Genomic DNA, 14,281 nt, shown 5'->3' with positions numbered 1-14,281 from the left:
GCATGCAACAATGCAACACCTCACACCATCTCTCCTATCCTGACGGACTGTTACAACAGATGGAGCCCCAAAGTCATGGACTAAATAAAATTGATGGACGCATTAGAGGGATGGCCCATAGACTAAGGGAATGCTATTTGTGTGTGTGTGTGGGGGGGGTGTCCATTTACATATATATATGTATATAAGACAAGGAAAGTGGTGGTGATTAATTGGAAAATGTAGGATCTGGGCATGATGTAGATGGTATAGAATAATGGGTGAATAATGTCCTGGGTTCAGGTGGGATAGAGTTAATTTTCACAGGAACCTGGGAGAAGGGGGGCACAGCCGGGACAGCTGACCTGAACTAGCCAAGGAGCTATTCCATACCATGTGCCATCATGCTCAGTATATAAATGGGGAGCGGGCTGGGGGGTGGGCTCTCAGCTTTTCGGTGGGCAAGTGACAGACCGTCGGGTTCCGGGTGGTGAGCAGTTGCACTGTGCATCACTCGTTTTGTATATTCTTTTATTAGTACCATTGTTGTTCTAACTTCTCTTTTTGTGTTGTCCCAGTAAATTGTCCTTATCTCAACCCTCGAGGTTCCGTTTTTTTTTGGTTTTTTTTTTTTTTTCGTTTCTCCTTTCTGATTATTCTCCCCATCCCGGTGGAGGGGGGTGGGGAGGAGCGAGCAGCTGTATGGTGCTTTGTTACCAGCTGGGCTGAAACCCTGACAGTCATCCAAACAGTTTTAGATATCCAATTTACAGAGCATGAACTGAACTGTTTCTCTTCAGTGTAAATGAAGCCTAATAGGCACAGACTAGACATGTAATCTTGATGCATCTTAAATTAAGCAAGATGAGACTTGCTACTAAAGTGTAATTCAGGTGTACTTGATATTTCAAGGGCTTAGTTCCCTGATATGCTCATGTTTTCTGCTGGATTAGGAATGATTGCTTCAATATGTACTTTGAAAGCTTTATATATATATTTAAAAAAATAAATTATATATCTGAAAAGAGGAAGGGTTTAATTCCTCACTGAAGACTAGAAATATGAAAATCTCATTAAAGTGGTTTGATCAGGCTAACTTTGGCAAAATCAGTATTGCTATAATACCTACAGCGTGATATTTTGTTGTAATCATTTCTAGCATCTCCTGCACCTCAATGCTCTGTGCATAAGAGAAAAGTAAACAGACCTCTCTCTCACTTTCCTTCCCCATAAAAAAAAATTAATAGTCTAAGAGCAGGACTTCAGTCTTACAGTTTGTTCTGAACAGGTGGATTTCTGATCCTGCAGCCAAGTCTGCAGTACAAGAGCCTGGTTCCTCAGTTTAGGTGCGTATGTTTTGACAAGAGACTTTTATGGATGGAGGGAACTATTGTGTGGTCTAACCTCCTGCACAGATTTCACCTGCTAATTTCTGCACTGAGCCTTAATTTGCAGTTAAGCTAAAACATATCTTACAGAAAAACATCTGATTGTAAACATCTCCCTTATCCATTGGTAGTTTTTCCAGTAGTTAATTGCTCAGTACTTAAAATATGGTCCCTTAATTCTATCCTGATTTTGTCTAGTTTGAGTTTGCTCTTGTATCCTACTGCTTATTCTTTCTGCTGGGTCGTGAACTTGCTGCTGTCAGAAATTCTTTCTCTATGTAGATTACAGATTGACCAAATCCCTTATTTTCTTTGCTGACTAAATACCCTTAGCTTCTTGTGCCTTGCTGTGTGGGATATGTTTTCCAGGTGCCGTATCAGTCCTGTAGATTTGTTCTGAGCCTTGCAAGCTTTTTTTCCATTTTAATGGTGTAGAACTGGGCATGTGATTCCAGCCAGAGCCTCACCCTTTTGGCATTTCTAGATATTAAGACTCCTACATAATACTGACATGTCGGTATATTCATGGATGATATCTGTTCTCTTTTAGCCATAGTATAGATGGGCTCATATTCAGTTGGTTAGCCATCTGTCATGGTTTAACCCCAGCCAGCAACTAAGCACCACAGAGCCACTCACTCCCCCCCCACCCAGTGGGATGGGGGAGAGAATCGGGGGGGGGGAAGAAAAACTCATGGGTTAAAAACAGTTTAATAGAACAGAAAAGAAGAAACTAATAATGATAACGATAACACTAATAAAATGACAATAATAATAATAAAAGGATTGGAATATTCAAGTGATGCACAGTGCAATTGCTCACCACCCGCTGACTGACACCCAGTTAGTCCCCGAGCGGCCATTCCCCCCAGTTTATAGACTAGATGTGACGTCATATGGTATGGAGTACCCCTTTGGCCACTTTGGGTCAGCTGCCCTGGCTGTGTCCCCTCCCAACTTCTTGTACCCCTCCAGCCTTCTTGCTGGCTGGGCATGAGAAGCTGAAAAATCCTTGACTTGGTCTAAACATTACTGGGGGGAATGGGGCTGGGAGGGATTGCCACTTGGGAACTAACTGGGCATCGGTCAGTGAGTGGTGAGCAATTGCATTGTGCATCACTTGGTTTGTATATATATTCCAATCCTTTTACTATTATTATTGTTATTATTATCATTATTAGTTTCTTCTTTTCTGTTCTATTAAACTGTTCTTATCTCAGCCCGTTACTTTTACTTCCCCCCCCCCCCCGATTTTCTCCCCCATCCCACTGGGTGGGAGCGAGCGAGCGAGTAGCTGCATGGTGCCTAGTTGCTGGCTGGGGTTAAACCATGACACTTCTCTATTGCAAAATAAACACTTGTGAGGATTCTCAGTGTGTTTTAGTCTTAATGGCTGCCAGGTCTCCCTTGATTGTCCGTGAATAAAATCTAACTGAGGGTGACAAAAAAATATGTCTGTCAACTTTGCTCATGCATTACAACAAAAATTGACTAGAGTCTTTGAATACAGGTAGCAATAAGCAAAACTACACAAGATAAATATTATGGTTTGTGGATACTCATTCACTTCAATTTCATCTACCACCTTGATTTTTAGATTGGGCATTCATGGATAAAAAGTGATCTGAAAATATCATGTGTGTCTTTTAAAATACAGTATCGTGTTATGTTACTCCCTTCACAGAAATTTGTTACATGGTGTTAGAACATGGGCTAAGCTTAATGTAACATGATGCATTAAAAACTGCACATCATGATTGTAATGTGTGTCAGAACAGTGAATTGTTATATCACATATCTCTTCATTTGTAGGTAGGGGACCCATGGAAATAATTCACAAAGGGTTATATTCTCCTTTTGATGCATGCACATAAATCCCTTTTTCTCTCACTGTTTCCAGCTCTTCACCTAATGGTTGGTCTGAGCTAGGAAAAACTGCTTTAAAAAAAGCCTTGAGTTAGCTAAAAAGGTTTGAATTGTATCTTAGCATTTATTATAGGCACAATTTAACCCTCAAAACTGTATGAGAGGGTTGTTTTGTAACATGTGCTCCCCAATAGTGTAATATTTGAGGAATCACCATTGCTGCCTTCTCTACCAAGGATAAATTGTACTCTCACTATGACTCTGCTGAAAATGAGTAGGTTTCCTTCTGATTTTATACTACCACATTCCAGTGGGCTACTTCCTTTTCACAGAAGCATTGATGAAATCAGAATCTGTCCCGGCAGTGTTGGTGAAGCTACAAAGGCAGAAATGGGAACGGACTGTGCCCCCAACTCTTTTCAGTTTCTGCCTGGTGACTCATTCCTCCTTTACCTAACTTCCCAACGTAAGCGAGCTTCTCCTGTAACAAAACACAGCTCCCATGTGATTCACTGTGTTCAGTAGGTATCTCAGAAACTCTGCAGCAGCAACCCATTTTATCCTTGTCCCATCCCATGGCTATGTGCTCATAACCTATGCCACTTGCCTGTATTTGTGGTGTTGAATAACTCTCTAAGCATTTTGGGGGGGGATATTTTTGGAAGATCATTTTGACCAGTGATGATCACCTAATAAGAAAGTGGGTCAAGAGATCTACACTACACAGAATACTGATACTGTTGTATGCTCACAACCAGGGAAATTCATTCTTGTGCACTTAAATGGTGTCTAGCTTTGTGTTGGCCAGCTGTACAGAGGTTAATTTTATCTACTGAATATATACAAAAAATTAAGGAGACACTACTAACCTTTATTCAAAATCTAATCTTATTTATGTAATAACCTTTAGAGAGGCTGAATGAAATTTGCTTTTCCTACAAAGAAGATAAAATTTGAAGACTAAACTTCCACATTTTGTTTTATCATAAATGAAAATGAAATTATATTCAAACTGCACAGATGGTTTCGATGGATAAACAAGATGATAGTATAAAAGCTCATTGAGCATTTACTTATTAAAGTAATGGTCTCAGTCCTCAGCTAAAGCAAACGTACATTTGGCACAGCTATGGCCATGGGTTTTTCAAGCTGTCTAAACCAACTGGTAATGGACAAGATGATGGAAACTGCCACTGGGGTTTAGTGGACTTCAGAGGTGACTGCACCTCTTTCTGCAAGATACGCTCTGACCTCAGCAGCATAGGTGGAAGTGGCATAATACCTCTAATTTTAACTATATAAGCTGATAAATGTGTTGGCTCTATAGTCCAAATGAACTAGTGGTATAACACAAAACAGCTCCACTGCAACAAATATCCATCCCTGTTATTTCAGGAACTCCCTTCCTAAAGCCAAGGAAACATCATGAATTTAAAGGGGAGGAAGGGATATGATGAGTATACAGGATTAATGAAATCTACTATTTACACAGCTTAGAAGTTGTGTGTTTCTTAAGGGTAGTCTTTAATTGGGAGACTGTGAATATTTCAGATCAAACGTCTATTATATAGTTGTTTATGTGTGTAGAGACCTGAGCTCATTAGTCTGATTAGCTGTTTCCAGTCCTTTGTTCTTAAATGAAATGGAAATGAGCAGTAATCACTATGTGTGCTCTTATCCAGAAGAAATAAATGAGATTTAGCTGGATTTTTTTTAGACAGAAGTACATCAGCAGTGACAATTGCACCCGCTCAAGTAAATTTGTGAAAACATGTAACAAACTGCCTTGGAAGTATTCCTTATAAGGAGCCAGATGAAAGCTGAGATGACCAGATGACAATGGTCAGAGGGAAGGAAGTCATATTCATGGCAGCTGCAGCTTTACATTTGAGATGCTGGGAGGGAGCGATACAGGAGAATATGGAAAGATACATATAAGGGTCCCATGTACAGAATTACTTGCTCCATATGTCAGCATAGCTAGAGCATCAGCAAATTATGTTTAGGCACCCGCCTCTATGCAACGGTGTGCACATAATGACTTAGGACTAATAAATCTTATGAAAAACATTCAACCAGATGCAACACAAGCAGAACGCTGCCAAAATTCATGGAAGAATCTACAGTTTCTGTACCACTCAAAAGGTACAATAGGGTTCACAATCTTCATAACGGAGTGTATTCACCTCTGGTGTAACTTCACTAATTTCACATGGAAACATATCTACAACTGACTAGGCTAGAAATTATTTCAAAGGAGTTCTGGAAAAAAACCCCAACAAACCTTTAATTAAAAAAGGAGTGCCTGTCTTGGAAAGCATTATGCATACTTTCCTGGATATCCAGATATCCAGACCCTTAGAAATAAAATCACTATTTTTTAAAGTGTTACTTTATAATTTTCAGGTACTAATACCAACTTTTATTAATAGTAAAGTAGATCATGCTTTTAGACACATTTTACACTATACTTCAGCATCCACCAGTAACACTTTTTTCATGTTATCATCATACATGCTTAAATATGAACTCAGATTTGATATATTATCATCTGTTTAGTTATCTGAAATAGCTGTAAGAAAACAATTGTATTCTAAAATTCAGTAGCTGAGCCTGAACACTGTCAGTGACGCGAGTTAATGCTTCAGGGCTAGAAATAAAACATTTGTAGCACTTGAAAACCTGAGTTACTTTTCTTAATACTGCTGCTTCTAAGCAATTTTTATTTTCATACTGTTGTTTGTTGTTGGCCTCCTCATTTATGGAACAACTATGTCAAATACAGAAATGACATCGAAGACTATTTTTGAAAAATTAATTGATGTGTAGGTGCACAGTGGTAATGGAGCTTCCCTTGTACAGGTCTGTATTTCCAAAGGGTATGTAGCGTAAGTGGAAATCGCACTGCCTTGGAATTGTTTAGAGAACAGCTTCAGCCCCAGCATGACTTGATACAACTTTCTAAAGCTGGATGAATAAGATTTGGGTTTCTGTCAAAGCAAGGGGCCATATTTTCCCTTATGCCTGCCAGAATGCTACTCTGCTTCCTCCTCTTCCTGCATGAGTGACGTAAGGTTTGCATATCAAATAAATAATACATCTGTAAACTTGTCTCCAGGTCACAGTCATTCATGGTGCTATGCAGGCTGTTCATTTTAAGACCTACATCTTCCTAGAGACAACCTGCCAAGCCAAGGCTGTTATTTGGGCTGGCCTAGCTTGTAGATACCCGGGAAGGTTTGCTGGGCTCTGTAACAGGGGTCATGTTCGTCCTCCTCTGCGAATAAGACACAACTCCATGGACTTGAGCAATCTTGGCCCTCCCTATACCATGTCTGAAGGAGGCCCAATAGTGCCAGCCACACTCCTACGGCTGCTGGCTTGTGGTAGGTTGACCCTGGCTGGGTGCCAGGTGCCCACCAAAGCTGCTCTATCACTCCCCCTCCTCAGCTGGACAGGGGAGAGAAAATATAACAAAAGGCTCGTGGGTCAAGATAAGGACAGTTTAATAAAGTGAAAGCAAAGGTCGCGCGCGAAAGCAAAGAAAAACAAATGATGTTATTCTCTACTTCCCATCAGCAGGCGATGTCTAGCCACTTCCTGGGAAGCAGGGCTTCAGTACGCGTAGTGGTTGCTCCGGAAGACAAAAATGCCCCCCTTCTGTCTCCCTTTACTTGGCTTTTATATCTGAGCTGACGTCATATGGTATGGAATATCTGTTTGGTTAGTTTAGGTCAGCTGTCCTGGCTATGTCCCCTCCCAAGATCTTGCCTACCCCCAGCCTTCCGTTGAGGGGGGCAAAAATGTTGGAGAGAGAGCCTTGATGCTGTGCCAGCACTGCTCAGCAGTAGCCAAAACACTGGTGTGTTATCAACACCTTTCTAGCTACTGATGCAGAGCACAGCTCTATGAGGGCTGCTATGGGGAGAATTAACTCCATCTCAGCCAGACCCAATACATGGCTAATGACCTATAACTGGCATGTCATGAAAAGGAATATGACATCCTCCCTCGCAGCTGGTTTTTCTCAAGAGGTATTGGTCACTAACAGTGTCAAGAGACAGGGCAAGTGACTAACAGAGGACAAAAGGATGTGAAAAACAAAAGGTCTATACAGACCTTCCTGAACTGTACTTCATCGAAGCTATATTTATCTTTCTTATTTATTCATTGAAGCTATTTTTTTTTCTTATTGATTTAGCTGCCAGTGCTAATGTTGCTTTTTAATTTGTTTCTACCTCAGAATAACTCCTATTGCTGCATCTGAGGGTGAATTCAGACTTTTTTTCGTGTGTGCTTATTAAGAAATGGTGAATTACACTTGGCCGCTCGAGGAGTGGTCGTAGCCCCACGCAGGCTACTGCGCGCCCGCGGAGCCCGCTCGCACCCGGTCCGGCCCGGCCCTTGCTGGTCGTTATGGGGACGCCTCCACCGGGCGAAGGAGGGAGGGACGCAGAGCTCCGCTCCCAGTGGTGCCGTCCAGGCTGGTGGCTTGGCGCATGCGCGGGATTGGGCTGTGCAGTCACGACGCTGCGCCGTACATTCCGTCCCTGCGCTACTAGGGCCTAGTCTGTGCTGCTCCTCCATCAGCTCCGTCATGGCCGATCCGCGCTTGAGGCAGATCAAGATCAAGACCGGCGTCGTGAGGCGGTGAGTGCGCGCGTGGGGGGTGGAGGGGGAAGCCGTTGGGAGAGGCTGAAGGTGGTCCCGCCGCTCTGGAGGGGGAGAGCGGGCTCGGGCCTGCTGCGAGCTCTGAGGGTACTCCCCGTCGCCCTGAGCGGGGAGGGGGCCCTGCCGCCGACGCGGCCCCCGGGAGCTCCGCCGGGCCGAGCGGAGGAGCTGCGAGCGGGGCTTCGTGCGCTGCCGGCCGTGCCTGCTGCGGGGTCTGGGAGTTGTTGTTGTGCTGGGGTGTTTTGCGGTGGGGTGGGGCTGCCAAGGTGTGCCGGAGGGTGGCCGTGGCACAAGTTCTGCCATGGCTGCTGGTTTCTTCCCCTTGTGCACCGTCGTCAGGAAAAGGCCTTTCTTTCCCGAGACCGCAGGTAAACGCGGGTTTTTGTCACGCTGCCTCGTCAGTGTACAGGGCAGTCTCGCCGTATACCTCGCAGAGGCAGGAAATCTTACCTATTTTAACAAAATAAATGTTGAATGGGATATTTTTGAATCGATAGTTCACACTGCAAAACCGATGGTAAGCTCACACCTGAGTCTCGGGTTTGTCTAGTTTTAACACAGTCTTCGTTTTTAAGAAAAGTCGCAGTTTATCTGTCTGAATCCCTCTTATTATGACTGTAAGCACAAGGCTTTGACATTAAATACTTGGTCACAGTGGGGTTTATTAAGGCTGCACCCTACAAAGACTGTACTGGTTCAGGGAGAGACAGGAATTAGTATGTGTGCTGGACCAGGATGTTAAATAGTCCAGTTTCATACAATCAACTCTGTATTATGACTTTTTAAAATTCAGTTAGTAAAAGACTAACAGTAAAATGGGTATACTTTCTAATACCTGATTAGCTTTTAAGGATTGGACTTCAAGACTAGAGAAGTAAAATGGATACAGGTTTATCATTATGTTTATGCTAGATAAAGACACTTTGAGTTCTCAAAAAAAAAAAAAAAAAAAAAAACCAAAACAAAACCTCAAAATGGGGAGCAGTTCTCAAGTACTGCAGCAAGCAAGAAATTGATTATATGATTGTAAGGTCCTGTTTCCTGTCACTGCAGGGCGTGCAAATCATGAACTTGTGTGTTATTTTTAAGCTAGAAAGTTTTAGTGTGGTCTGATTGAGCAGCTTGGTGACTGCTGCTCGCTCTGGGTCCCTTTCGTGACCTGTGTTATGGGTTTGTTGGACAGGAACATTGTAAATGTTCTCTTTGCATTTGTAAGTGGATGGTGGTTTGTGTCAGTTCTTGTAGACAAAGTATTCTGAGGTGTGGGAAAACTAGATTTACTTAGGTTAACATTTTTTTTCAGTCTCTCTATTCTTTCTGTCAGCCAAAAGTATAATTTATTGGTGTCTAGGTACTTTTGAGAAGACTCTTGTATCTATATATTGGGTTTGTGTGGCAAGGTTTTGGTAGCGGAGGAGGGGGCTACAGGGGTGGCTTCTATGAGAAGATGCCAGAAGCTTCCCTCATGTCCTACAGAGCCAGTGCCAGCTGGTTCCAAGATGGACCTCCTGCTGGCCAAGGCTGAGCCAATCAGCGACAGTGGTAGTGCCTCTGGGATAACATATTTAAGAAAGGGGAAAAAACTGCTGTGCAACAGTAGCTGGAGAGAGGAGTGAGAATATGCAAGAGAAAACCCTGCAGACACCAAGGTCAGTGAAGAAGGAGGGGGAGGAGGTGCTCCAGGTGCTGGAGCAGAGATTCCCCTGCAGCCCGTGGTGAAGACCATGGTGAAGCAGGTTGTCCCCCTGCAGTCCATGGAGGTTAACGGTGGAGCAGATATCCACCTGCAGCCCATGGAGGACCCCCTGCTGGAGCAGGTGGATGCGCCTGAAGGAGGCTGTGACCCTGTGGGAAGCCCATGCTGGAGCAGGCTCCTGGCAGGGCCTGTGACCCTGTGGACAGGAGCCCATGCTAGAGCAGTCTGTTCCTGAAGGACTGCACCTGTGGAAAGGACCCACACTGGAGCAGGGGAAGAGTGTGAGGAGGAAGGAGTGGCAGAGACAGTGTGATGAACTGACTGCAACTGCCATTCCCCATCCTCCTGTGCCATTCGGGGGGGGGGGGGGGGTAGAGAAAGTTGGGAGTGAAGTTGTGCCTGGGAAGAAGGGAGTGGTGGTGGGGAATGTGTTTTAATATTTGGTTCTATTTCTCATTACCCTACTCTGACTTTTGGCAATAAATTGAGTTAATTTCCCCAAGTCGAGTCTGTTTTGCCCGTGATGGTAATTGGTGAGTGATCTCTCCCTGCTCTTATCTCGACCCATGACCCTTTGTTATATTTTCTTTCCCCTGTCCAGCTGAGGAGGGGGAGTGCTAGAGCAGCTTGGTGGGCATCTGGTGTCCAGCCAGGGTCAACCCACCACAATCTAATAAGACACAATTTTACTTTTGTAGAATTTGTAATTTGTGGATGTTTCTGTACTGGCTTATTGCTGCTGTTTGATAGTTTTACTGAGAGAACTGTGTGGTAATACTGAACAGCACTTCAGATGACCATTGCTGTCCTGGTTTCATCTGGGATAGAGTTAATTGTCTTCCTAGTAGCTGGTACAGTGCTATGTTTTTGAGTTAGGTATGAGAATAATGTTGATAACACTGATGTTTCCAGTTGTTGCTAAGTAATGTTTAGACTAAGTCAAGGATTTTTCAGCTTCTCATGCCCAGCCAGCGAGAAAGCTGGAGGGGCACAAGAAGTTGGGAGGGGACACAGCCAGGACAGCTGACCCAAATTGGCCAAAGGAATATTCCATACCATGTGACGTCATGCCCAGTACATAAACTGGGGGGAGTTGGTCTGGGAGAGGGATCGCTGCTCTGGAACTAACTGGGCATTGGTTGGTGGGTGGTGAGCAATTGCATTGTGCATCACTTGGTTTGTATATTCTAATCCTTTTATTATTATTATTATTATTGTAATTTTATTATTATTAGTTTCTTCCTTTCTGTTCTGTCTTTATCTCAACCCATGAGTTTTTTACCTTTTTTTTTTTTTTTCTTCTCCCCCAATTCTCTCCTCCATCCCACTAGGTGGGGGGAGTGAGTGAGTGAGTGAGTGGCTGTGTGGTGCTTAGTTACCAGCTGAGGCTAAACCATGACAATTGCTTAATAATAAATCATCACAGAAGTTACCTGAACAAGCTTTTTCCTCATGTTTATAGACTGGGAAACAAAGGGAAAGTCTACATAAGGCAATGAACAACTGTGTGGAGATCCTGGTCAGAGCTGGTGCAGGCCTGCATGTTCACATGGTGAATGCTGTACCGTGTGGCTATGTCCCTTTGTGAGGAGATTGAAGTAGATGGACGCCTGTAATCTTGAGAGCAGACAACAGACGACCCTTTATTGCTAAAACACACACATAGTCACATATTCTGCAAAGTCACGGTACACGCGCACAAGCATAAAATATGATTGGTTATACTAACTCTGTACATGCATAAACATAGGACATAATTGGTTATACCAACTAAAACATGCGAAACTTGTCTCAGTCTAATTGGTCAAGATAAACTGCCAAATTGAGGTTCTTTGTGCCAAGTTCCCTTTATCGTGGAATGCGCACCTGTGTTCTTCTAATTGGCATCTTTTTTTGTCTTCTTGTTTATTCTGTTCAAGGTCTTCTAAAGGCGTCTGGAATGCTCTTGCAACCGATGTTAGCTAAATATGTGTCCACAATTCCCCCTTTTTTGTTTTTTGACAATTAACATGCTGTATTGCCCTTTGCAAATGCCTATGAACACAGTTAATTAAACACGGCAAAAGCAACATTATACCTAATAAAATACATAAGAATAAAAGACTGTTCAGGTAATGCCAATGCCACACAAAAAGAGGTTTGGTTAATAGCTTTAGCCAGTGTCACCCAAACGTTCTTACTGTCCCACGGCGTTAAACGATGTGGATCAATCACCGGTGTCACTGTCATGCTGCTTACTACAGTCAGTGTGTTCCATATCAATCTCAGCATAAGGTTTCATCCATGTAGTTGGAATCCACTTTGGCCCATTTTCTGTAATGACACAAGCATAACCTCGGCCCCACGTTATTATCAATGCTTCTTTGGCATCAGCATTATCTATTTGCTTTTCAATAGCATCTCGCAGACGATCAATAAAGGACATATAAGGTTCCGTATTACCCTGCCTTATACTTGTAAATGATTTTTCTGGCTTTCCAGCTTCAGGCAAGGTTACCATTGCCTTCAGAGCTAAGGAAGCTGATTCTTGTAATGCTTCCACCGGTAGCCTTGCTTGCCTATTAACATCTGCAAAGTCACCAGTCCCCATCATTTGTGCAGAAGTGATCACATACCGCGGATCTCCTTCTGGGCGGTCCAAATTTCTTAGTGCCGCTAAATCACATAATTCTGCCCATTTCACCTTCCATAATAGACGCTGAGTCGGGGTTAAAATCATTGTAGCCAATTGTGTACAGTCAAAGCCCGTTAAAATTTGACCAGAAAATATATTCTCCAATAACGCCTGACTAAACGGAGCAGACAGTCCATTAGCCATTACTGTTTTCTGTACTTCTTTTATTAAATCCCAATTGAAAGGTTGCCACACGTTTGGGGCATTCTGCCTGACTGCAACTGGAAAAGCCACAGGATTTAGACCTTCGGTTAATATTTTATCATTTATGTCCTTCCATTGCTTTTTTATAGCTTCTCCTGGGGATGTATCTGCCTCATAGGGAGGTGCAGAGGGGATAGGTCTCTGCTCGAGAGGCAGGTTACTTAAAGGTTGATCGTTGCCTCCATTAATGACATCTCCCTCGGTGTTTAATTGCTCATCACTGTCCGAATTATTTACCACCTTGCCACGTGCACTTTTCTTTTTTTCTGGGGTATCTTCAATTGAAATTTTTACAGCAGCAGCCACTTCCTTTTCTGCCTTAAGGGCTTTCAACGTTTCCAGCACCAATCTCCACGTAGCAGAGATTTTCTGAGCCTTCACGTCCCCACGCGATACCAAGTCCCAAATTACTTTTCCCATCTCTTCCCAATTTTTAATTTTAAAGACTTCTACATTCGAAGTGGGGGCACCATGGTCCTTAAGCCACTTCAGCATCATACGTAAAGTATTTGAATCATACTTAATCCCTCTCACGGAGAGGATATGCGAAAGCATTTGTACAATTGCCCCTTCTTCCACAGACATCTGAGCACCCATTTTAATCCTTCTAGCTGCTCACCTTACTTCCAAACGAGCAGGGTGATTGATCTCCTAGGAGAAAGTTGTCCGCTCAGTCCAGCTGGCTAGACGATCGTTCGGCTAGAGACTCCTCTGGACGCACTTCCAGCAATTCCAGTGTTTTCTCGGCCCGCAATCACGTCGGGGTCACCATTTGAGGAGATTGAAGTAGATGGACGCCTGTAATCTTGAGAGCAGACAACAGATGACCCTCTATTGCTAAAACACACTCATACTTATAGTCACATATTCTGCAAAGTCACTGTACACGCGCACAAGCATAAAATATGATTGGTTATATCAACACTGTACACGCGCATAAACATAAGATATAATTGGTTATACTAACTCTGTACATGCATAAACATAGGACATAATTGGTTATACCAACTAAAACATGCGAAACTTGTCTCAGTCTAATTGGTCAAGATAAACTGCCGAATTGAGGTTCTTTGTGCCAAGTTCCCTTTATCGTGGAATGCGCACCTGTGTTCTCCTAATTGGCATCTTTCTTTTTTTGTCTTCTTGTTTATTCTGTTCAAGGTCTTCTAAAGGCGTCTGGAATGCTCTTTTGACCGATGTTAGCTAAATATGTGTCCACACCTCTGGACGTGGAAGTGGTTTAATGATGCTAGCACAGAGCTAGCTCAGTGTCTGTATACCACTGTCCTTAGTGCTTCTAGCTCTGAGATTAGCTTGCATGTTCTTTGTCTTAATTTCTCTGCTGTTCCAGTTTAAGTGAGTCTGAGAGCTGAGAATGAGAGATTAGAAGTTAGTAGTGTTGTTATCCTGTGTGAGCAATTTCTTTACTGCTTAGCGTGGCTCTTCTGTTTGTTCACTTGATTTATGGAAATCCATGGATGCTGGTTTTGATTTTGTTACTAGTTTGTTGCATCCAAGTTAGAGTAGATTGCTTAAATTCCCACTGGATATTAGTTCAGTTACAATGATACTAACACAATTCAAATTATATACAGTCAAAATTAATAGACACAAAGCTTCTAATGTTTCTACTTTGTTTCTAATAGCACCCTTTCCCTGATGTTATACTCGCCTTTTTGCTGGCCCTCTGGGTCCTAAGGCCACTGGCTAAATTTGGTAGTGGGGAGGGGACAAATTCAAGCGAGTCATCAGCATCTCGAATTCTTTGCTGAGAGGAGTATGATGTTGATGGTTTTGTGCTTC

At 43.0% G+C, this 14,281-nt stretch overlaps 1 protein-coding gene across 1 annotated transcript in view; it reads left to right on the top strand.

Annotated features, from left to right (window-relative positions):
* Positions 1-7,710: 7,710 nt before the first annotated feature.
* LOC121232797 (tubulin-specific chaperone A) overlaps positions 7,711-14,281 on the top strand; it is a 58,327-nt gene continuing 51,756 nt past the window's right edge. Inside the window, exon 1 of the mRNA XM_041121268.1 lies at positions 7,711-7,883. Coding sequence (XP_040977202.1) covers positions 7,831-7,883 — 53 coding nt within the window. The 5' untranslated portion in view covers positions 7,711-7,830. The remainder of the gene's footprint in view (positions 7,884-14,281) is intronic.

Source organism: Aquila chrysaetos, chromosome W (assembly GCF_900496995.4).
Source record: "Aquila chrysaetos chrysaetos chromosome W, bAquChr1.4, whole genome shotgun sequence".
Lineage (NCBI taxonomy): Eukaryota > Metazoa > Chordata > Aves > Accipitriformes > Accipitridae > Aquila > Aquila chrysaetos.
The sequence above is the reverse complement of the archived record's forward strand: the minus strand, read 5'-3'. Positions and strand labels throughout refer to the sequence as shown.